The sequence below is a fragment of the Typopeltis vanoorti genome, chromosome 12, assembly GCF_054136105.1.
Source record: "Typopeltis vanoorti isolate ZY-2024b chromosome 12, IOZ_Tvanoo_1.0, whole genome shotgun sequence".
In the NCBI taxonomy this organism is placed as follows: Eukaryota; Metazoa; Arthropoda; class Arachnida; order Uropygi; family Thelyphonidae; genus Typopeltis; species Typopeltis vanoorti.
Window position 1 is genome coordinate 116,635,119 of NC_143560.1, and position 26,485 is coordinate 116,661,603.

At 35.3% G+C, this 26,485-nt stretch overlaps 1 protein-coding gene across 1 annotated transcript in view; it reads left to right on the forward strand.

The window, feature by feature from the left end:
- The window catches only part of LOC150101162 (signal peptide peptidase-like 2B), a 183,884-nt gene that overhangs the window by 133,690 nt on the left and 23,709 nt on the right, over nucleotides 1–26,485 (forward strand). The window contains exon 13 of the mRNA XM_090401377.1: nucleotides 24,671–24,748. Coding sequence (XP_090257503.1) covers nucleotides 24,671–24,748 — 78 coding nt within the window. The remainder of the gene's footprint in view (nucleotides 1–24,670; nucleotides 24,749–26,485) is intronic.

Consider the following 26,485-nt stretch of genomic DNA (forward strand, 5'->3'; position numbering starts at 1 on the left):
TTGGATTTTTAGTGTACATTGAAACAAAGGTTGTCATGTCTAACTATCAAGAAAAGAATTCAAGGCAGCTTGAATTCTTTTCCTACATTAAACTGGCTGCAGTGATGCAAGATTATTTTTTCTATAAAGGCTTTTAAGTCATTGAACATGTCTAGATTAAGACATCATGGTGCAATACAAAAGGGCAAATTTCAGTAAAGACATGAGATATTTTTCTAAATATTCCATGCAATAATTAGCAAGTGCAAGAGAGATAGTGCAGTTTCAACAAATCTAATGTTTTCTTGTGACTGGGTGAACGTTTGAATTGGGTGTTTATATAGTTTTTTTAAGTTAGCTGAATTTTTAGTACAGTAGTGGAACTCCCAAAAAGCTTATAAATTCTAGATACATGAACAGGAAAGCTTGTCAGTGAATTAAATATTTCATAACTATCTAGTTAGTCCATATAGCTTATTGATTTGGATATCAGTGAGATATCCCTACTGATGATCTTGTCAATGGGACAATCCTGAATGAGAAAAAGGAACTTTTTGATGTATTCAAAAATATCTACAATAGCTGCTTTCTTTCTACATAATAACCCTTTGAAATAGTATTGTTTTGCCGAAATGTCTTACGATCATACATTTCTGATGCTAAAATAACAGCTTCTTCTTATGACTTAACTTTGTATAGCAGAGAGGGAACAGCTTCTCCATTCAGTATTCATTAAATGTAATTTTTTTTTTTAAATTTTATTTATTTTTACTTTCACCCATGAAAAATAGATGGAGTAAGCATTTTTTTTTATGTTTTTTACATACAAAATCCAAGAAACAAATCCCCGAACACATCCCAACCCGGCATCAGAAGACTTCAAGATCCATCAAAAAAAAAAAAAAAAAGAAAGAAAAACTAAAACAAAGAAGATAAAAACAGGTATGATCTTTCTAAGCAACAAATACAAAATGTTACATTCAGGGAAAAGGAGTTACTGCTGTAGTATAAAAATAATCTTCTTGATAGAGTGATGTAGACAAATATCAAAATGGAAGGACTGGACAATGAGACTTATTTGGGCCTATGGTCCCACAAAAGATTCTACTGTGGAGGAATTTTTCAAGGCATTGGAGAAAGTATCTGCCACAGTGAAAAAGGAAAAGTTAGTCCTTGTTAGAGATCTAAACAGCAGATTAGGAAATGATTACCAGACATATAGAGATATTTTAAGAAAATTCGGAGAAAACAGCAAAGTTAATAATAATGGTAAGTGACTGCTGGATTTCTGTTCAGGACATGGACTACTTATTATTAATGCCATGCTCCAACATAAGAATGTGCACAAATTCACATGAAGAGAGAGGGAGAAGATGCAAGAAATAAGAAAAATCTCATTGACTACATTATAGTTGATTTTCCTACTGGTTTGGGACACAAGGGTGCACAGAGGATTTGAAATAGGAATTAATCACTACTTAGTTTTAAGCAGGATAAAATTGAATTTCATACTGAAAAAATGTGTAATAAAGTTTTACAATGAATCAAAGTTGAGAACAGCTTTCAGAAATTGTAGACTCAAATACAGAAACATCATTCAAGAAAAAATGAAAGAGTTTGAAAACAAAAACAAACCTTGGAAATTCAGTGGCAAACTCTGAAGAAAACATGGATTGATTCAGCCTAAGAGGCATATGGTGAGGTTATCTGTAAGGATAGAAAAAGCAGAACTCCACAGTGGACTCAGGAAGTTAAAGAGGCAGTGAAGGAAAAGAAGAAAGCATATCGAAAGTTTCTTGAAAGTAATTCAGTTTGTGCTCTTAGAGAATACAGAGAAAAATGTAAGAAAGCGAAGCAATATGTAAAATTAGTTAAACACAAGTCAGGGGAAGACTTTGGTAAGAACATAGAAAATAAATATGAAGAAGGTGGCAAAAAAATCTGGAGGCTATTGAAAAAGCTGAGAAATGGAGGGAAAAGTAGTGTAAAAGGAATCAGATGATAAAGGTGACATGAGAACCAAAGAAAAAGATATCCAAATGTCTGGAGTAATTACTTTGAAAGACTGCTAAATGAAACAAGCACCGTCAGCAAAGTGGTTGAAAACTTCCAACAGGAATGCAGTCAGTAATATATATATCGATACTTGAAGTAGAAAAAGTCATCAAAAACCTGAAATGTAGCTGGAGTAGAAAAAATTCAACCAGAAATGCTCATATAATGGAGATAGAAAAGTTTTATATTTGCTGCATTGTAATTCAGAAAGCCTGGTCAGAGGGCCGAATTCCAGATGATTGTAGCAGAATTCTCATAGTACTCATCTATGAAAAGGGAAATAAAACTGAATGTGAGAATTAGAAATATTTCCCTACTGAGTGTTCCTGATAAGATTTATGCAACTACTCTTGAGAAACAGCTAAGAAAAATTGTGGAAGGGAAGCTTAGTAAAGAACAAACTGAATTCAAGCCAAAGAAAGGTTGTCAGGATCAGATTTTCACTTTAAGACATAGTTGAGAAATCTTGGGAATGTAATAAGGATTTGTATTTAAGTTTTGTTGATCTAGAAAAGGCATATGACAAGGTGCCAAGAGGAAAGCTCTTAAAAACACTGCATTTTAACTGGTGTAAATGGGATATTGTATTGAGCAATACATAGTCTATCTCATCTCATCTTATCTTCTTTATACCCTCTTTTACCTTGTGGTGTCGAGGGTCCATTGATCATTGGACCTCACTCCATTTACAGGATAAGGTGGTCAGCCCTATGCCCCGGTGTATCCTATGGCCTGTAGTGTTAAGTTCTCAAGGCCAGTTTGCCTGCTTTGGTGGATGAAAAACCCCAGAATAAACTGGGGAAAAAACCCTGCTGTCCACGCCCAAGACTGGCTAATTTGGCTATGGCTGAGGAAGATCCTTCAGCTCCTCACGTCACCGACGGGAATCGAACTTAGGACACTCCTTCCCCAGGCATATGGTTGCGAAGCGCATAGCCACTAGGCTAACCACGCGGACTACATAGTCTATTTAAACTGTAAATCAGCAATTAGAATTGAAGGAGGTACAGAAAGATGGTTTGATGTTAAATCAGGTGTGCAACAAGGGTGAACATTATCTCTACTTTTTCATTACCTGTATGGATCACATGAAGGAAAGTGGTATTAAATCTTATATCAAAGTTATTCTTAGCTCTTTACTTTATGCAGATGTTGTTATACTTCTGAATAAATCCAGCACAAATCTGCAAGATTCCCTGACTAAATTGAATATCTGTAATAAATTTGGTATGAAAATGAGATTTCATTTGATTTTTTTTATTGTGCAAAGACATCAAAGGTAATACTGCACCAGGACATAGTTTACAGCAGTACATATGGTAATTGGTTAGTAGGAAAATTGCAAACATCCATGCCCTTGTTGGAATTGGAACCTGCAGTCTCTTGGCTAGAGAGCAGATATGCTAACCACTTGGCCAACCAATAAAAAGACAAAGACAATGAAAATAGACAGAAACATTGAAAATGTCAACAGTATCCTGAAAGGTGAATGTATAGAATAAGTAAAACATTTCAGCTATTTATGTGTAATTTTTAGTGAAGATGGCAAATTAAATATGGAAGTAGATAACAAAATTAGTAAAGCTGGCATCATAGAAAAGTCAGTTGAACAAATTTATATGGAATAAGAAAGAAATTACTCAAAACACTAAATTATCTGTATACAAGACGGTGTTCAAACCAATTTTAACTTATGTATCTGAGAGTTGGGTTAGAAATAAATCACTTGATCAAAGACTAGAGACCTCTGATATTAGCATTCTGAGAAAGATTAATGGAGTCACCAGATGGCATCAATGCAGTATCACATTAAAAGTGAAGATATTAGGAAAGAACTTGCGATTGTTAGCATTCAGGAATGTGTTAGTAGAGCTAATCCAACGTGGTATGGTCACTTAAACAGAATGGGAGAGGAAGAATTAGCAGAACAAGTGTTCTTTGCCAGGTTGGCAGAGAAAAAGACCCAGAAGAAGACCAATGTAGATGGATTGATACAGTAAAAAGTACCTTAAAGACAGAAATATGAGAGCTGATAATATTGGAATCTTGACAGATAACAGATTAATTTTCAAGAAAATTGTTGATCGGAAGTTAGTAATTCTGTATCTTTTTCATGTAGTACTACCATAATTGTCCTATATACCCCTGAGGGTACGTATCAGGAATTTGATTGTGATGAGAAACCCCTACTCTTAAGATCAAACATAAAACAGTTTCAAGCATTAGGCCGTTAATAAGTAGAGTGGTTGTCTCACATCATATGATGAAATTTATCTCTCACCTGAAGACAATCTCAAACATTCATGCTGATAGTGGGATTCAAAACTATTCTGTATTGGAAAGCAAGTGTGTTAACCCCTTGGCCAACAGACTGGCTGGGTTTTAACATTTTGAGATTACCTTCATTTCTGTTTTAGTCAGTCTGTGTTGGTACAAATTAAATAAAAATTTTTTTTAAGTTGGTAATCCTTTGCCAGCACATAACTGACCACAGCATATTACACATTGGGAAGTTGATTACATTTTTGAATCAGGTTTACTTTAATTCTAGAAAAATTGTTTCCTGTATAGAATCATAAAGAATTAATTTATCTCATAGAACTTGATCAGTTTGAGTGATTTCATTTTGTGAGAGCTCTTTTTTCATAGCAATGCTGCTCAATGTGTGGTTTAGTTTTCTAAGTTCAAGTAACTCTGGAAACATAACACAATTGAGACGTATCCAATGCAATTCAATAATCATGCCCTTTTCACATGGAAATACCCATTGCATCTATAACACACTGATGATTATGTGTCAGCTATTATTATTTAGGTTATAGGAGAGACTAGCTTGTCAGAAATTTTGCTCTCTTGACAATGATTTGATTCCTTTCAGCTATTTCCTTGAAGTAGTATCGAGAATGTTCAGCACCTATGATGATCTCATTTAATATTTATGGTGGGATGCTCTTTAAATACATCGTCTTCTGTCATTGCAGAATGTAACACATTTGATATAGACTAGATAAACTAATGTACAGAAAAATAAAGGCACTGACAGTAGCTAATATTCACCCTGACTTTTTCAATTGACAGTGAGTGAGTTAACCAATCCACATAGTTAGCATGTTTGTTCTCCAGAAACTCATTTCATTCTGCATGTAGGCAAATGGGCAAGAGAACACTAATTTTACAGACAAAATATACTATTAGTATATTTTGTAGAGTAGACTGTGGATTGTGCAAAGTAGCATGCCTTCCTTTGATGAGCACTTGGACTCCTTGAATATTATTATCATCATCATGGCCCCCTTTGATGTCTCACATAATTTTTGTAATGATATCCTGTAAATAATTTTTGGGTTTTAGTTTCAAATATCTGTGTAATGTAAACTTGGATTACATGTGTTTTTATAATCCACTTGCAATCAGTAAAGCAGCCACTTTGTCATTCCCATTACTGTAAAACAATGATAAGTTTGCAAGTTTTGCAATGTTCTTGTTGAGAGGCTTATACGCTGGTTAGACATAATAACTGATATTTAAGGAAATGACAGCGTATACTGGAAATATAGATTAAATAAACTTTAATATACACTTTCCGATATTTCGGCGAACGTCACATTGCCATCTTCTTGGGAACTTACTAAAAGACACGTGCACACAAGTACTAATACAACAAATGAGACTGAGGCTAGGACGCTAGCGTTTTCCTAAAGTCCTGATGGTGTCCCCTGGCGGGCTATATTGGTAGTTCTTGGCCTTTGGGCTGAAATTCTTTTGCAGCTGTAAACTGTCCTACTTTGGCCAAACAGGCAGGACAGCAAATATCAGAATCTCAGAACACAAGGATTACATCCGATTTCACCAGTACAGCCACTCTGGGCTTGCAGACCACGCTCTGGATACTCGCCACAGAATAAGATGGAAGAAAGCCACAGTAATACACCGCAGCAAGTTCAAGTATGAAAGACTATTCATGGAATCAGCCTCGGCCCTTAGGAACATGCCAAACCTCAACAAATTTGGATGCATGAAACTGCCCCAAATTTGGGAAACTTTTATCAAAAGAACTTCAGCCCAAAGGCCAAGAACTACCAATATAGCCCGCCAGGGGGCACCATCAGGACTTTAGGAAAACGCTAGCGTCCTAGCCTCAGTCTCATTTGTTGTATTAGTACTTGTGTGCACGTGTCTTTTAGTAAGTTCCCAAGAAGATGGCAACGTGACGTTCGCCGAAATATCGGAAAGTGTATATTAAAGTTTATTTAATCTATATTTCCAGTATACGCTGTCATTTCCTTAAATATCAGTTATTAAGTTTTGCAATGATAAGATAAATCATCCATATATTTGAAATTTAGATGACCAATCACTGGAATTTTAGCATTTTTACTGATATGAATTATAGTACAGTCATACCCTGAAGTTACGCGGTAAGTGGGACACAAAAAGCATGTAAGTCGAATTCGCGTAACTCGTGGTATAATTTTGCATGTAATTTATATATCAAACATACAATTGGGATCAAAGGTTTACAAAAACACATATATTTTTTAAGAAATATAATCATGATTGTAGTTTTTCGTACATAAAAAAAAGAAAGTTATTTCGATGTCGATTGTTTCATAAAAATCTAATAGATTTGTCTGATGGCATGTCTTTTTCTTGTCACGCAGAATTTCTTCATAGCAAGCTAATGATTTTTTTATTCCTTGCTTTGTGGCTACAATTCATTCCTTGTTAGAATGTATGGCCTCCAAAATCTGTAAACCTTTCTTTAATGATTGTTCTTACTGTGGATTCCTGTAGATCGAACTTCTTTGCTAGCTCACAAATTTTCATTCCACCTTCAAAATCCTTAATGATGTTGAGTTTTGCTTCCAAAGTCAATGTTTTTCTTTTCTTGCTAGCTGTAGAAGAATCGGACTTGTTTCTTTTGGATGACTTTATTATTTTTTATGTGATAAAATTTTTATCAAGAACATAACATTAAACAATTGCAAGGTTTGTAGACTATAAAAATCGCGTATGAATGGAGACCACGAAACACGTCAGTGCTTGTCCACAGCATGTGCAACACTGGTGAATGCAGCCTACTCCGGAAAGATACGACTAGTGGTGAGGCGTGAAGTGGAACAGGAATACTACATTTAAGAAACCGTGTAACTCCGGATTCACGGAAGTCGGGGTATGACTGTATTTGCAAAAATTTTATAGATTTGAGAGTGTGTACAAGCTGTTTCCAACTTCTCTAAACTCTTCACCACCACTCCAGAGATGCTGATAGGTTAGTAATTAGATACATCGGTTTTTCCACTGGCTTGGCACAACAAATTATACTTTCTTTCCATTCCTGTGGTATCTTTTCAAAGCTGAGGCTCAAAAGTTATACAAACATGCCAAGGGGGGGTGCTTAAGGGTCAAAGCTGTATAACTGAGAGGAGACCTCCACATAGCCTTTAAAGGAATGCGGAGAACCGACCAGGGCTTCTGACCTAATGTCCAATCCTCACCTTCTCGTGATGCACCCTGTTGGGTATCTACTTTGATAGTGAACGAACGAGGATGGGCTGGCAATTTGGGATTTAGCCGACCAAATTGTATTCTTATTGGTTAAACCAAAATAAAAAAATGATGGTACAACATGACAAAATTTCATGCCGGCTGGGGCGTCGCCCGGTTAAACAAGGCCTCCGTTGTTTTCGCCAGGGAACCAGTGCAAACAGCGAAAAGTCAGCTACTGGAACAAATCTGAAAACAAACCCAAACTCAACATCACCAGAGTTAAAGATCGGTACTATCAACGTAAGAAGCCTGAATGGCAAAGAAATGGAGCTAGCTGAGGAATTAGATAAGTACCAGATCGACATAATAGGGGTGAATGAAACAAAAAAGACCAAAACTGGTGAGATCTTTCTGAGCAATAAATACAAAATGTTATATTCAGGCAATGACAATCAAGGAAAAGAAGGAGTAGCCGTAGTATTCAACACAAAATACGAGGCTAATCTTCTTGAATGGCAGTCAGTCTCAAGTAGAGTAATGTGGGCAAATATGAGAATGGGGAACTGGACAATGAGACTTATTTGTGCCTATGGTCCCACAGAAGGTTCTACTAAGGTAGAAGTGGAGGAATTTTTTGAGGCTTTAGAAAAAGCAACTGACACAATGAAAAAGGAAAAGTTGGTCCTTGTTGGGGATCTAAATAGTAGAGTAGGAAATGATTGTGAGACATACAAAAATATTTTGGGAAAATTTGGAGAAAAGAGCAAAGCTAATAATAATGGCAAATATCTGTTGGATTTCTGCTCAGGACATGGACTGGTTATTACTAACACCATGTTCCAACATAAAAATGTGCACAAATTCACATGGAGAGAAGAGGCTAGGAATAAGAAAAGTCTCATTGACTATGTTATTGTTGATAGTGATGTTTTCTCCCTAGTGCAGGACACCAGAGTGTACAGAGGATTTGAAATTGGAAGTGATCACTATTTAGTCTTGAGCAGGATAAAATTGAATTTCATATTGAAAAGAATAACATGTAAGAAAGTTTTAAAGCAAATAAAAGTTGAGCAGCTCTCAGATGTGAACTGTAGACTAAAATACAGAAATATTATTGAAAAGAAAATGAAAGAGTTTGAGAACAGGAATCAAACCTTGGAGATTCAGTGGCAAACTCTGAAGAAACATTGATTGATTCTGCCAGAGAGGCATGTGGTGAGGTTGTGTGCAAGGATAAAAAAATCAGAACTCCCTGGTGGACACAGGAAGTTAAAGAGGCAGTGAAGGAAAAGAAGAAAGCATATCAAAAATTCCTGGCAAAAAAGTCAGCTTTTACTCTTACAGAATACAGAGACAAATGTAAGAAAGCTAAACAGTGTGTAAAACTAGCTAAACAAAAGTCATGGGAGGACTTTGGCAAGAATATAGAAAATAAATATCAAGAAGGTGGCAAAATATTCTGGAGGTTGTTGAAGAAGCTTAGGAATGGAGGAAAGAGTGCTGTAAAAGGAATTAGAGATGATAAAGGTGAAATGAAAACAGGAGAAAAAGATATCCTTGAAGTATGGAGTAATTACTTTGAAAAACTGCTAAATGAAACAAGCAGTGATGACAGCACAGTGATAAAAAACACTGACCAGGCATGCAGTCAGGAATACATATCCATACTTGAAGTAGAAAAAGCCATCAAAGGCTTGAAATGTGGAAAGGCAGCAGGAGTAGATGATATTCGACCAGAAATGCTGAAGTATGGTGGTATAAGAGTCTTACAGGGGCTGCACTGCATAGTTCAGAAAACCTGGACAGAGGGACAAATTCCTGATGATTGGAGTAGAGCTCTCATAGTACCCATATATAAAAAGGGAAATAAAACTGAATGTGAGAATTACAGAGGTATTTCCCTACTGAGTGTTCCTGGCAAGATCTATGCAAGTATACTTGAGAAACGGTTGAGAAGAATTGTGGAAGAAAAACTTGGTGAAGAACAAGCTGGATTCAGGCCAAATAGAGGCTGTCAAGATCAGATCTTCACTTTGCGACAAATAGTCGAGAAAGCATGGGAATATAACAAAGATCTGTATTTAAGTTTTGTCGATTTGTAAAAAGCATATGACAAGGTGCCAAGAGAGAAGCTATTCAATACGCTGCAGTTATATGGTGTCAGTGGGTCATTATATCAAGCAATACTTAGTCTTTATTTGAGTTGTGAGTCAGCAGTTAGAATTGAAGGAAGTACAGGAAGATGGTTTAATGTTAAATCTGGTGTGAGACAAGGATGTACATTATCCCCTCTGTTATTCATTATCTATATGGATCACATTATGAAGGAATGTGGTATTAAACCTGATATCAAAATTGGAGATGTTAATGTCAGCTCTTTGCTTTATGTGGATGATGTTATACTTCTAAATAAATCCGCTACAAGTCTGCAAGATTCTCTGACTAAATTGAATAGCTGTTGTAATAGATATGGTATGAAGGTCAGCAATAAAAAGACAAAGACAATGAAAATAGGCAGAATCATTGAAAATGTCAACTGTGTTGTGAATGGAGAACCTGTGGAACAAGTAAAACATTTCAGCTACTTAGGCACAATTTTTACTGAAGATGGTACACTAAATATAGAAATAGACAACAGAATCAGCATAGCTGGTATCGTGGGAAGTCAATTGAATAAATTCATATGGAATAAGAAAGAAATTAGTCGGAACACTAAATTAGCTGTATACAAGACTGTGTTCAAACCAATTTTAACTTATGGATCTGAGAGCTGGGTCAGAAGTAAAACACTTGACCAAAGACTAGAGACCGCAGATATGAGAGTCCTGAGAAAGATTAGAGGCGTGAACAGATGGCATCAATGGCAATATCATATTAAAATTGAGGATATTAGGAAAGAACTTGACATTGTCAGCATCCAGGAATGCGTTAGCAGAGCTAATCTCAGATGGTATGGTCACTTAAATAGAATGGGAGAGGAAAGATTAGCAAAACAAGTGTTCTCTGCCAGGTTGGCAGGAAAACAACCCAGAGGAAGACCAAGATATAGGTGGATTGATACGGTACAAAGTGCCTTAGACGATAGAAATATAAGATCTGATAATGTTGGAGTCTTGACAAGTAAGAGACTGATTTGGAGGAAAATTGTAGATAGGAAGTTAGTAATGATGTAATTTTTTCATGTAGTACTGTCATATCCTGTACACCCCTTGAGGGTACATGGCAGGAATTTGATGATGATGATGACATGCCAAGGGCCAAGTTAATTTGGCTTAACATTCCTTATGTGCTGATATCCCATGTTTCCCTATTTCCAAATTCTTATTCAGGTCAACAGCTTCTGACACAAGGATATCATCTAAATTCATTAAAGTTATTCATAACTTATATCACTTTTATTCTCATGATTTTCCATATCTTCTTATGAATCTCTAGCTTTATTTGGTTGCACATCTATTTCACTTCCACTCTGTTTGTTCTTCGAACTCTAGGGACACATTCAGATACTCCTCGTGTAAGCACCGTTTCAAAACTTCTCATACATCATTGCTAATATATTTCCCTTTCTTTTAGTGTTGCACGGTGATCAGCATTCATTTTAGAAATTATGGGCTTTATAACTTAACTCTCTAAGAGTTAACTATAAATAGGACATCATTGTTACTGTAAGAAAACTATCTATAAGAAAGAATGTTTCTCTCATGTTATCTTAAATAGAATTTAGCTTTGATGTAGTTTCTAAATAATTAATTTGTAATTTTATCTGTATTTTTTTTTTTTTTTTTTTTTTTTTTTTCCCCACTTAGAGATCATGCCAGTAGAATAACCGGTGATCAAATCATTGTTTCTTTAGCTTACTGTGTGAAATGTAACTCGGCTTGTCCTTGTATATTTGTATATACTCCAGATGACCTTAATATGAAGGTCGATCAGGAAATTAAAATAGTTATTTATAACATGGTTGTAAAGTCCATAATTTCTAAAACTAATATCTTTCCCATTCACTAACTGATACTGTGGGACCAAAGAGAGTATTATCTTGAGGTGGTCATAATTTCTGGCCTTGTATTTCAGTGTTTTAAATTGCATCTTTGTGACATACATAAAATACTGGAGACACTAAACCTGTATTTAATTCTTTCACTGGTGCTCTTTCTTAACGTGAAATCTGTTTATTAGTCCAGCAGAATCATCACAGCTTTGTTACTAGTTTCTGATCTTCTAAATTTCCTTTTAGGTATCCAGTATAATCAGCTGTTAGATTTTTGGATTGACTTCTAAAACACTCTGAAGCTTTTGATAATGTTAAGTACTCTTTTTATTTGATATTTTGCATAAAATGGGAATAGACGAAAAAATTATCAAACTGTTGTTTATAAAACTCAAGAAGCTAGGGTTAGATTCGAAGGAGGGGATACTGAATGGATCCCCATAAAAAAGGGTGTGGGATGTCCCCACTCCTTTTTAATGTCTGTAGTGAATGGATGATGAGGGAGGCCTTGGAAGGTCTGAAGGATGGGATAAAGATAAATGGACATCTGATAAATAATATGAGACATGCAGATGATATTGTACTTATGAGCAAAACAGAGGAAGGCTTGCAAAGAATTTTGAATAGAATGAACAAGGTTTAGAAATGAGAGAGATAAAATGAAAATAAATTGAATAATAATGAATTAAATAAATTGAAAATAAAATAAAATGAAAACGTTCAAAAGACAAAAGTGATGAAGATTTCAAGGAAAGGAAATGATGGGATGGAAATTGCCTTGAATAATGGACTAAGAATAGAGAATGTAAAAAGTTTTGAATACCTTGGAAGTTGGATAACAGATGACAGTAGATCTAATTATGAAATTAAGAACAGAATTAAAAAAAGCAAAAGCAGCATTTTTCCAAATATACCACATATTAGGAAACAGAAATCTGAACAAACTGTTAAAAGTAAGAATCCTCAAGACAGAGATTTGGAGCGTGGGGACATATGGATGTGAGTCCTGGACGATCAATAAGGAAATGAGTGGCCGATTGAATGCATTTGAAGTGTGGTGTTCGAGAAAAATGGATCGTATCAGCTGAACTGAAAGAGTGAGCAATGAAGAGATTCTTAAAAGATTCAAGATAAAAAGAGACTATATGGCTAGTATCCAAAGAAGAAAAAATTTGATGAGAGGTTCTTCTGGAGAGCTCCCTAGAATAGTATTGCAGGGGATGGTGGAGGGAAGGAGAGGAAGACCCCAACTGCAATGGAAAGACAACATCTCAGACAGGAGGGCAAGAATCTTATAGAAGCAAGAGATAAGAGAGGCATGGAAGCAGACTGTTCATCAGCTGCTACCCTCTTAAAAGAGGAGGCCACAGGATTAGATTAGATAGAAAAAACTCTAAACAGCAATGTCAATTCATCTGGAGCTGATGCAATTGGTAGACAAAATTAAAATACACGGAGTGCACTTGTTCAAGTTTTTTTGAAGCATTAAGGATCAGACTTATGACCCCATTGGAAGATGGTAGAGATCAGTGTTACTGATTGATGATCTCGAAGCTGAAGATGTTTGAGCACTGGAAGGTTTGTCATATGATTAGGAGGAATGGAGTGAAGAGTGCCATCATCAGCAAAATTGTGAATAGGACTTGAGGTCAGTGAAAGAGCTTTTTTATAGAATAAGGGAAAAAGCGGGTAAATTAACTCCTGAGGAACACTCTCATTAATAGAAAAGAGAGAATACCCTTAACCATGACATACAGTAAACAAAGAGAAAACTAGCATTCCGGTTATAAAGGGTGGACGGTAGACTATAAAATGGCAATTTTCAGAGAACACTTTGATGCTAAACCATATCCTAGTCTTTGGAAATATAAAGTTTCTCTAAACCTTTCATTGGCACATGTCCAGAGGTGGGTGATGTAGGCTTGGAGATCTGCTGTGGATCTTACTTGGCAGAGAATCGATATTGGTGGCTACTGGGTAGTTAACATTTTTTCAGTTGTTGAAAAAGCTGGCTGTTGATGACCTTCTGCATTACTTTAGACAGCACTGCTGTGAGAGTAATAAGTTAATATTTTGATACCTATCTCCTTTTTTTTGGATTGGGCTACATTTATAAGCGAGGGGTGATTTTACCTTGGTCATCTGTACAGGAGTTGGATGAGAAGAATGATTCCAAGAGGTCAGCTTTAACTTTAGCTAATGTTTCAAATACTGCCTTCTGGTATGAGTGAGAGAGAAGCAGCTGCATAGATCGGCAGAAATTGTGTCCATCAGGTTTTGCAATTGCAAGGGACCAGAAGGCACAGCTACTATTGGTGCAGGTGCAAATTTTCTCATTTAGCTCTTTCCAAGTCAGATTTAGCACTGTTAATGATTACATTTGCAAATATTGCATGCTTCAGTGTAAGTTATGTATGAAGTTGGAGGTTTTGTCTTAAGCCACTTATGATATACTGTTTTTTAATCTTGGACCATCCTGACACCTCTTGTAAAACCATGGCTTTGAATACTGGATAGGAATTTTTAATAGTGTGCAGAATGAAGACCTTTATTCTAACATGGATAATTTCTGTTGCACAGTCAAGTATTGCAATCCTTTAGAATGGAAACAGTAGTTGTCTGAACGTAGAAATGAAATTAAAGATATCAAAGATCTTCCCACTTTCTGTTGTAATGCCAAAAAATACAACTTTGTAAATGGATAGCATTCCGCTAGAGGTGAAACGTGTATTGGGTTATGGTATGAATTACTAAGTGGTCACTTCATCTGTGTATCTGGAAGGAGAACTTGATAAGAAAAGATCCAGAGTGTTGGAGAGGATAGAGAAGATTGTTGGATTCTGGTTGGTGGATAAACAATTTGCTTTCGTTTACTGCTTATAGCAAATAGGTCAGTATCTCTTCTAGCTCTGTAAGTGGAATTATAAAATAAGAACCAGTGTAGTTCATTGATCACTAAGTGAGATGACTTCACTATTACGGTAGTTGGATTATAGAAAATCATGCTTCACGGATGCAAAGCGGTTGGAATGGTTCTGGGAATTAAGCCACAAATGGGCAAAGAGAGGAAATTCATGATTAGACATCTGCCGAGGAATATCAGATTGCACAGAATTAGGAATCAAACATAATATAGTCTGAACAGTTACAATGGACTCTGGTTGTGTCAAAAATGAATCAGGTTTTTGATGTTTGTAGGTGATGTTACATATTATTTTGAGTGTGTTTATGCCATGAATGTTGATGAATTGAATGAAAAAGAGATTTTGTTTTGTATAGTTTTTTTTTTAACCCACATTGACACTATCTGTCATGGTGGTGTTTTAAGAGGTGAATTAAAAAAGAGCAGAGGAACATGCAGTTGGAGAAGATACTCTGACATATTGCCCATACAGAGAGCATCCCATCTCCATACCATAATTGGCCTCAGCAGTTCCTTTCCCATGCATACCACTACATGGTCTTACTTCATGCATGATTTGGCATTGTAGACAGCAGGATTATGCTCCTAAGTGCATTACCACCAGGTTTTGTCTTGTATGCTATCTGGAAGATAACTGCTACTGTACTCTTGATGATTAGGATGGTTCACCATAGTGTTTGGCATGCTCCTCTAAGGGTATCATTTGTACTCATGCCAGACAGTTGGGGAGACCTCGCGGTTGTATTTTACTTAGTGTAATGGATGATCATATTCTTATTTGTAATATCCTGCTGACAGAAATAGCTGTTTCAGAAATTAAAACCTATTGAATTTCCTAAGGGATCTTACTGAAGTCAAAAAAAAAAAAAAAAAATTGATTGTACAGAAACAAAATACCTCAATTTAAAGTGAACTATTGACTTGTTTCAAGGGACTTCTGCAAATCAGCAGAATCGATTAATTAACATATAGATTATTTTATATTAGAATAAAATGAAAACTAAGTTAAATATATATTTTTAACATTTCCAAAGGATATTCCCACTGCATTTGGACAGTGCCAAAATTCTGACATTGAATTCTGAGTTGGTATTTCTGAAATGATGATTGCTATCAAGTTCAGAAAAAGTTGGTTATGGTCATTATTTATAATTAAAGCAGGAATATGAGACTTTTAGTATCTTCAGACTTCAGAATAAAATGACAGTTGGATTTCAGCATTAGATTTACTATGATATCACCAAAGGCCTTCAACAGAATATTGCATCAGGTTATTGGATAAATTAAGGTGATTGAACAGTAAACTGGTGAAGATAGAAGTCACTACATATCGAGGTGTATGGCAGGATAGAGTTCAAGAGAATGAATGTGAGCAGTAAGGTATCACAGGGTTGTTTGTTCTTGAATAGCAGCTGTGCACAGTTTAAAGGAGGATGTGCTATTTGTTGATGATGAAAGTTGGGAAGAATTATAGGGATTGATTGATTGATATAGTATCCCTTTTGGAGAACATTATATTTGTTGGCAAAGAAGAACAGATATGTGGAGTGGTATAAAAAAAAAAGACCTCCTTTTTTCTCCTCAGAAAAAATAATTTAACAATAGCTTTTACTGAGGAGTTAATGAGTTAATCCTCTCTCTCTTTCACAAGCATGCTGGCATTTTCAACGAAGTCTCCATCATTACTTTTGCCATGACTTGAGTGAGTTGCTGTGTTCCAACCCTGTAAGTCTTTACTCCAACATCAAAGCTCCTCACATACAGCTTGTTTCAACTCTTTCTCTGCAAAACAGCATCCTCAGAGTGCATTCTTCAGATGGCCAAACAGGTGGTACTCAGTAAGTGTTAGATCCAGGCTATGGTGAAAATGGGGAAGATTAGTCCAGCCAAATGTTGCAGTTCCATACTTTGTAGGCAAATTGGCTTCAGGTTGGGCATCATGGAGAAGGACCTCATTCATGTTTCTGGTGAGCTGAACTCTACAAATGCTTTTTTTTTTCTCTTCTATTTCTTCAGTGCCTGAATTTCATTTTGAATTAATCATGGAGCCTCTCTCCAAAAAGTCCAGTAGCATGATCCCCTTTGCTCCAGATGTGCATCTGCAATAGCCACTATTTTGAACTACTGATGTGCTGTGTTCATGTAGCTGTTGCAGCACTGTAGATAACTGCTTCCACTTGGTGACATGAAAAGCTTTCTGCTGTACTCAAATTGAAAGAAAAAATTACATTACTTTCATACTTCTCTTCATATATAAAGAAGAACAAATCATTATTGCCAGTTGTAAGGTGGTTTGGGATTGAGGAGATTTATGGTGGACACAAGAAGTAAAAGAGGCAGTGAAGGAAAAGAAGAAAGCATATCAAAAGTTCCTGGCAAATAAGTCAGCTTTTGCTCTTAGAGAATACAGAGACAAATGCTTTTTTTTTTCTCTTCTATTTCTTCAGTGCCTGAATTTCATTTTGAATTAATCATGGAGCCTCTCTCCAAAAAGTCCAGTAGCATGATCCCCTTTGCTCCAGATGTGCATCTGCAATAGCCACTATTTTGAACTACTGATGTGCTGTGTTCATGTAGCTGTTGCAGCACTGTAGATAACTGCTTCCACTTGGTGACATGAAAAGCTTTCTGCTGTACTCAAATTGAAAGAAAAAATTACATTACTTTCATACTTCTCTTCATATATAAAGAAGAACAAATCATTATTGCCAGTTGTAAGGTGGTTTGGGATTGAGGAGATTTATGGTGGACACAAGAAGTAAAAGAGGCAGTGAAGGAAAAGAAGAAAGCATATCAAAAGTTCCTGGCAAATAAGTCAGCTTTTGCTCTTAGAGAATACAGAGACAAATGTAAGAAAGCTAAACACTGTGCAAAACTAGCTAAACAAAAGTCATGGGAGAACTTTGGCAAGAACATAGAAAATAAATATCAAGAAAGTGGCAAAATATTCTAGAGGTTGTTGAAGAAACTCAGAAATGGAGGAAAGAGTGCTGTAAAAAGAATTGGAGATAAAGGTGACATGAAAACAGGAGAAAAAGATATCCTTGAAGTATGGAGTAATTACTTCGAAAAATTGCTAAATGAAAATAGCAGTGATAGCACAGTGGTAAAAAAACACTCAACAGGCATACAGTCAGGAATACATATCCATACTTGAAGTAGAAAAAGCCATCAAAGGCTTGAAATGTTGAAAGGCAGCAGGAGTAGATGATATTCGACCAGAAATGCTAAAGTATGGTGGTATAAGAGTCTTACAGGGGCTGCACTGCATAGTTCAGAAGGCCTGGACAGAGGGATGAATTCCCGATGATTGGAGTAGAGCTCTCATAGTACCCATATATAAAAAGGGAAATAAAACTGAATGTAAGAATTTCGGAGGTATTTCCCTACTGAGTGTTCCGGGCAAGATTTATACTAGTATTCTTGAGAAACGGTTGGGAAGAATTGTGGAAGAACAAGCTGGATTCAGGCCAAATAGAAGCTGTCAGGATCAGATCTTCACTTTACGATAAATAGTCGAGAAATCATGGGAATATAACAAAGATCTGTATTTAAGTTTTGTCGATCTGGAAAAGGCACATGACAAGGTGCCAAGAGAGAAGGGATGGGGACATTATATCAAGCAATACTTAGTCTTTATTTAAGTTGTAAATCAGCAGTTAGGATTCAAGGAAGTACAGGAAGATGGTTTAATGTTAAATCTGGTGTGAGACAAGGATGTACATTATCCCCTCTTTTATTCATTATCTTTATGGATCATATTATGAAAGAAAGTGGTATTGGAGCTGATATCAAAATTGGAGATGTTAATGTCAGCTCTTTGCTTTATGCAGACGATGTTATACTTCTAAATAAATCTGCTACAAGTCTGCAAGATTCCCTGACTAAATTGAATAACTGTTGTAATAGACATGGTATTGAAGGTCAGCAATAAAAAGACAAAGACAATGAAAATAGGCAGAATCATTGAAAATGTCAACTGCATTGTGAACGGAGAACCTGTGGAACAAGTAACAAGATTTTTAGTGAAGATTGTAAATTAAATATGGAAATAGACAACAGAATCAACAAAGCTGATATGGTAGGAAGTCAACTGAATAAATTCATATGGAATAAGAGAGAAATTAGTCAGAGCACTAAATTAGTATACAAGACAGTGTTCAAACCAGTTTTAACACTTATGGATCTGAGAGCTGGGTCAGAAGTAAAACACTTGACCAAAGACTAGAGACTGCAGATATGAGAGCCCTGAGAAAGATTAAAATGTGTGAACAGATGGCATCAATGGCAATATCATATTAAAGACGAGGATATTAGGAAAGAACTTGACATTATCAGCATCCAGGAATGCGTTAGCAGAGCTAATCTCAGAGGGTATGGTCACTTAAACAGAATGGGCGATGAAAGATTAGCAAAACAAGTGTTCTCTGCGAGATGGTTGGCAGGAAAACGACCCAGAGGAAGACCAAGATATAGATGGATTGATACGGTACAAAGTGCTTTAGAGTCTAAGGTACTTTGTACCATATCAATCCTAAGGCTTAGATGATAGAATATAAGATTTGATAATGTTGGAGTCTTGACAAGTAACAGACTGATTTGGTGGAAAATTGTAGATAGGGAGTTAGTAATGATGTAAATTTTTCATGTAGTACTATCATATCCTGTACACTCCTTGAGCGTGCAGGATATGATACACTCAAGGAGTGTACTTGAGTGTATCCTTGATAAAAATTTACAAGGGGTAAATTTTTATCAAGGATAAAAATTTACTTATAACTTTTGGTTTGCACTAGTATTTTGTCTTCTTGACAGCAATTCTCTCAAGAACTGCATGTTAAGAATTGAAAAATTCATCATCATCAAATTCCTGCCTTGTATCCTCAAGAGGTGTACAGGATATGATAGTACTACATGAAAAATTTACATCATTACTAACTTCCTTTGTCCAATTTTCCTCCATATCAGTTGTGTTACCTGTCAAGAATCCAACATTGGGGTGTGTTTTGAAAAATTTGTTTTTCAATTGAATGCAGACTAGTACACCTCCAAATCAAAAAATTAGAATAATCAAAGAAAATGTGTTGAATGATTTGCAATTCTAATTTATTGCATAGAAAATAATTATTACCAAATATGAATTAGCATCATCTAAATCTATGTACTTTGTAGATTATATAACCATGTAAAAACATAAAAATGTAATATAAATTATAAGGAAATGGTTATTTGAAAAATTCACAAAATTAGAATAATTTTTAAATGTGGTTCAAAATATTAGAATATTCCAAATTTTTTCAATTGGTTTTCAGGAGAGCATAGAAATAGCATATATTTCATTAGCTGTGGGACTGACTCATGTTTGAGGAATCATTTACATGTGGATTTCAATTAATCATTTGCTAAAAATGGGTCGAATTGAGTGACATATCGGAAGCTAAGAAATTTCGTATGGTGAAGACTAAACTCAACAGTTTATAGCTAAGGAATTGAAATGTTCTCAAAGAAGCATGATTAGAATATTGAGGCAGTATTCTAATAACTGGAGTTTTCAAAATAATCGCTGCAGTAGCAGTCAGAAGGTAGTAACTACATCAAGAGATGAGAGGAGATTGAAGAATATCGTGAAGAAAAAAACGCTTCCAAAGTGTAAGGTATTTTCACAAGAGATGGAAAGAACTAGGTGTGAATGCATCTAAATCTACAATGTTGAGACGACTTCACAAATTGGGTTTTAAATCATGTGTGCCAAGATGAAGCCACTTATGATTTCCACACAAAAAAGGCAGCTAGAGTGCAATGGTGTAAGCCTGGATTTCTCAAACTTTTTCTATGACGGAACACTTCACTAATCCTGAAATTTTCACAGAACACTTTAGTTATTTTGTAATGTATTAATTGGTAATTTAGCTGATTTTATTATTAATTGATAATTAACTATTAATTAATAATTAATTAAACCATCATTAAATTAATTTGTGCTGGTTTTCATTGACATATCCTATTCTGATCACTAAAAATTTATAATATAAGTACTTGCGAGTGAATGCAGACTTTTTTCCCTGTGTGCTGGTAGTTTTCCCCTCCTTTTGTACATCCTGGAGATCTTTGTAGGCTTGAGGTGGATGACTCACTATCTGTTCCATCACAATCACCTTCAATAAGAAATTTCCTAATACCAAATTTAAACTAAGTGCCTTGTCTCTTATTCATATTAGAATTTAAATCTGTATCCCTATTACTTTTAAAAAAACCACGGCACTCCTGTTTCAGAACAAGCACGTACACACTGCAATACAAACTTGCAAAGAAAGTATTCAGTATTAATAGATTTGAGAACCAGATACAGACTACCTTGATCTTCAATTTCAGTGGAAAAATTTTCTTTATACTTCCTTGCTGATTGGTCACTGACTTTTGCAACACAATGTTATTTTGTTTAGTTTTGAGAACACGCCACCCATTGTTCTAATCAGCTTGCAGGCAATTTTTGTGATCGGTCATAAACGGCGTTATTCTCTTTCGCGATTGTTGAAAGATTTCGATGTGTGAAAATTAACGATAATTCATGAATATTTCCATGTTTAAAAATATGACTCTTGGTCACTGACATTTGCTATACAGATGTCATTTTCTTCAGTTTTGAGAACAGAGGATATGCCACCCATTGTTATAATCCGCTTGCAGGCAATTTTTATGACTGGTCATAAACAGCAGTATTCCCTTTCCCAAATGTTGAAAGGTTTCAATGTGTGAAAATTAATGATACACGGATGTTATTAGGCGTTCTGGATCTGAGCTTTTCGACATGTTCACAAATATTATTCTCCTCAGAATATTTCTACTATAAAATATTTATTCATGAAAAATGCTTAGAAAACTAAAATGACAAATTATAGATCTTCTTGCAGAACACCTATTCACCTTCCGCAGAACACAGTTTGAGAAACCCTAGTGTAAGCAAACACTTGTGGGGTCAAGAGGATTGGAAAAAGGTACTTTTTAGCAATGAAAGTATGTTTTGTGTGTCCTATGATCATCGAGGGATATTAATTGTTTCAGTGAAATTTGCAGCCTCTGTTCATGGTATGGGCTTGTATGACCATAGAGTGTCCGGGTAGACTGTGTATTTGTTTACACAGCCTACAAGTCAATTCCAAAGTGTACCAAGAAATTCTTGAGCACTTTGTTACCTGAACTGGGAGATTTATATGATGGTGATTTCCTTTTTCAGCAAGATTCAGCTTCTTGTCATACTTTCAAGATCAATATTAGATGGTTCAAAGAAAGGCAAATCAATGTAATTCCTTGGCCAACAAACTCACCAGATTTAAATCCCCTGAGAATTTGTGGGAATTATGAAGAAACATCTTCAAAAAGTTGCCCGAAGAGAGAAAAATGAACTTGTTTCTAGTTGCAGACCATATGGGCATGTTTTGATAAAGGAAAAAAAAAAAAAGACTGTGAACCACTAGCAAATAATATGCCCAACCGTTTACAAACGGTCATAAAGGTGGATGCAACAAAGTACTAATTATCATGTTGTTTCCCTTTGCCTAATTTTTCTGCATTTATTTTTGCATTATTTTAATATTTTGAACCATGTTAAAAATTATTCTAATTTTGTAAATGTTTTTCAAATAAAAGTTTTCTTATAATTTATATTACATATTTATGTGTTTATGTAGTTATATAATCTACAAAGTACATAGATTTAGGTTATGCTAATTCAATTTTGTAATATTTTCTGTGCAATAAATTAAAACTACAAATCATTCAACACATTTCTTTGATTATTCTAATTTTTTTGATTTGGAGATGTATTATCATTTCACAACTTTAAGCACTTGATCAACTGCTATTTGTAATAGGCAATTTTGTACAAATTTGTAATCGTTTTATTTATTAAAAAAAAATAATAATAATATATTCATTTTCTATTCTACCATTTTACATAAATAAAAAGTTGCAAAATAGGATGAATTCAAATGATTGTATTCATGATACATTTTGACACGCCATTGCATTGCAGGCTCCATGTAATACAAAAAATAAATAAATAAACTTTACTATTTCAATTTTAACTATTTAGAAGCTTGCTATATATACTGTATGGTGATCCCACAAGAGATTAACATTTCAACTATACTTTCGAACAAGACGCAAGCGAGCGTAAAGTAAAAAGGTTCCTATTTAGCAACAATGCATCATGTGCAGTGACAACAGTGCATTCGACGGAAACTTCAGTTGGCACTTGTCTTCAACGGTTCCTCTGTTGATTTTGTGTTTGAGAAATAGGTTATTTGTGTGTTTATCATTAAATATTTCATGATATTTTGAGCAACTTGGCCCCCCTACATGCCCAATCAAAAAACTTAGTGAAGAATCACAGAAAAAGAGGTGAGCAGTTAATCTTGAAATGAAGTTCAAGTTATAAAGCAACATGAAACTGGTAAGCTCGTCATTGTTATTGCACATGACCTCAGATGTTTCATTCCACAGTGATGGCCATTTTGAAATAAGGATAAAATCGTAGAGGCTGTGAAAGGATCTGCTTCCATGAAATCGATAATAGTGATGAAGCAACAAGGTCCTGTCGATGATATGGAAAAGCTACTTGCATCATGGATAGAGGGCCTGAACCAAAAGTGCATACCCCTTAGCACTGTGACCATAACCGCTAAGGCACTAAGTCTCTTGAACATGTTGAAGGAGAAAGCAGAGTCCATTTACAATTATGAATTCAACGCTTCCGATTGGTTCATGAGATTCAAGCAGTGTTTTGTGCTGCATAATATGAAAATGTGCGGTGAATCTACAAGTGCCAATGAGAAGGTTGCCAAGGAGTTTGTGGAGAAATTGGATAAAATTATCATGGGGGAAAATTATTTGCCACAACAAATATTTAATATGGATGAGACCTCCTTGTATTGGAAAAAAATGTCCTAGCAGACATTCATCCACCAAAAGCTAAAATCTATGCCTGGTTTCAAAGCTCTTAAAGACCATATTACAATTCTGTTAGCAGGCAATGTGGCTGGATATAAACTGAAACCATTTGAGATATGGCACAGTGAGAATCCGCGAGCCTTCAAAAACATTAGGAAGCATACTCTTCCAGTTCATTATCAGAGCAATAAGAAGTTGTGAATGACTCAAAAATTGTTTAAGGATGCCTTAATCAACTGCTATGCAAGTGAAATGGAAAGCTATTGTGTGAAAGAAAATATAGAATTTAAAATTTTATTAATTTTAGATAATGCTCCAGGTCATGCACCTTACATCTTCAACCCCAAGATCAAGTCATGTTTCTCCCTTCAAACACTACTTCATTGATCCACCCTATGGATCAGGGGATTCTTTCAGTGTTTAAGGCTTATTATCTATGGAGAACTTTTTCACAAGCCATTTCTGCCACTAAAGGAAATGATCAGACTTTCATGCAATTCTGCAATATTTATCATACTATTAAAAATATTGCTGTGGCTTGGGATGAAGTGGCAAAAAAAAAAAAAAAAAAAAAAAAAAAAAACGTGAAGAGATGACCAACGAAGAATTGGTCGAACTGGAGGAATGTGTTTCAGAAGAGGAAGAACCAGAAAAGGGAAAAGAGAAACAAGAAGAGGTAGTTAAACAATTCACAGTGATTGGTCTTCCAGAAATGTTCTCAAAATGGCAGAAGACATGAACCTCAATGTTGAACACTACTAATTAGTAGAAAGGAAAGTAAATGATGCGTTTGTTTGCTATAAACAAAATATATGATGAAAAGAAGAAGAGGAATAAGCAAAACACATTAGTCATTTTCATCAAAAAACAAAAGGCTACACAAGAGCTGCAGCCTGGTACTTCACATAGGAAAGATAATGAAGATGTGATTGTGAAGGAAGATTTCAGTGATTATTCCCCTATTTTATAATGGCCGTAACACACAGCACAGTTTTATAAGGTTTAAAAATTAAAATGACTATACTTGTTATGGTTAAGTCCCTAACCCCTGTAACTGTTGATTTAATGTATAGACTTATATCCTGCCGGATGGAACGAATCGAATACCTAAGTCGAGGGATGACTGTATTTAATTTTACACCAAAAAGTAACATTTTTTTTAATTGTATCTACATTTATGTTTGTAGACTGGTGGGGAGATAATAATTGGTTGTCCTTCAAGGTTACCTTTCAAACAAACTGAATAGTTACAATGATTTAAGTCAGTACATTCTTTGTTATAGGACTTCTAGTGTCTTACTGTCATGGATTTGATATGATAATGAAAAGAGGAAAGGTTTACTTTATAACAACATCATGTGGTGAGTAAAATATTTTCCCTTGTTTTCATTCTAGACATTTGTTTTCTAAATAATATTGAAATTTATAACAGGAATAATATGCTTTATTTTTAAAAAATATATATAAAGGTTGCAAAATAATGCAAACGTTTTATTTTATTATTGACAACAGTTTTTTTTTTTTTAAAGAAGATTCAAAAGGAACATTCAAATCTATGTAAAGAACTGATAATTATGAAAGTTTTTAATGGGGAGGGGACCTAGGTCTGTGCTAACAAAATTATAGACCAATCAGTATCTCAGGTGTGGTGGTAAAAATTACTGGAAAATTTAGTCAAAAAGAGAATTCAGGAATGTGTTACCTGAGGCAGGTTATGCCTTAGTAATTTATTAACTTTTTATAATAGGGTGACAGCTGAGTTGGATAAAGGGAATGGCTACATGATGATATTGCTGGATTTTGCAAAACCATTTGATGGGATACCACATGGAACTCTGTTTCACAAACAGGAACAAATGGGGACAGATATGAAAACTGGTGATATGGATAAAAGGGAGGCTGATGAACAGATACCAAAAAAGTAGTATATCAAAGAACAAAATCCACTAGAAGGCAGGTGACTAGTACTGGGCCTCAGGACTCTCTGCTTGGACCATTGCTGCTGTTTAATTTGTACATAAATGATATGATATAGGGAATAATTTTAAGGGAGATATTCAGTTATTTGCTAATGATGCAAAGTTGGGCAGGGTAATAGTTAATCAAGATAATGTAGAGAGCTTGCAGGATGATTTGAATAGGCTACCAGTATGGACAAAACATAATGGATGTCAATTTAATGTGGAAAAGTATCAACTTAAGCATTTTGGTATTCAACGATTACAAGCCATGTACCACATTGAGGGAACTCTACATCAGGAAATTGATTAAGCCAGGGATTTGAGAATAGTAGTGGATAGAGTTGAAGTTTAGATAGCATATTGCTAAATAACCAGGGTAGCTTACAGGATTACTCAGTTATTGAAGAACACACTAACCAACAGAGTTAAAGGAGTTATCATTCCTCTTTATAAAGCCTTAATACAACCACATCTGGATACTGTGCTCAGGGGTCTGGTCATATGGGTTTCTTGGGGGGATGAGGAAGTGGAGATGATCCAGAGACGAGTGACCGAGATGGTGAGTGGTCTACGGAATGTTCCTTACAAGGATTGATTGAGGGTTGGCTGACAGGCGAAAAAGGGGAGATATGATAGAAACATTTAAATTACTTTATAAGATTGATGCATAGAAAATGTTTCGGCACTTGGCTAGAGGGAGCAGAACAAGAGGTCATCTCTCTTGGATCTCCTATGATGAGTCTTAAGACACTATGGAGGTGCCTGTGCAATAATAATATTGATATGAAATGATGACTTAGATAAAAATTACCAAATAATAACTGAGACTCTACTAAATAATGCCAGAGAGACTGGGGGGAATCAACCAAAAAGATGAAAAAAAAATTGCCTGAAGAAACCAGAAACCTTCTCAGAAAGAGATGAGAAATTAAAAGAGATCTAGACGTCAGAAGTATAATAGAATTCTCAGAGCTGTGTAAAATAATAAGGGAAAGGATGAAGTGAAAATCAGACTTACAATAGAAAGCAATATGAGTCTAAAAGGAGTGAGACATGAGTTGTCTATAGGACAAAATAAATGAATAACCCTTAAAGATGAAATTAATTTGTGCTCCATTACTCTTGGAGCACTAATTA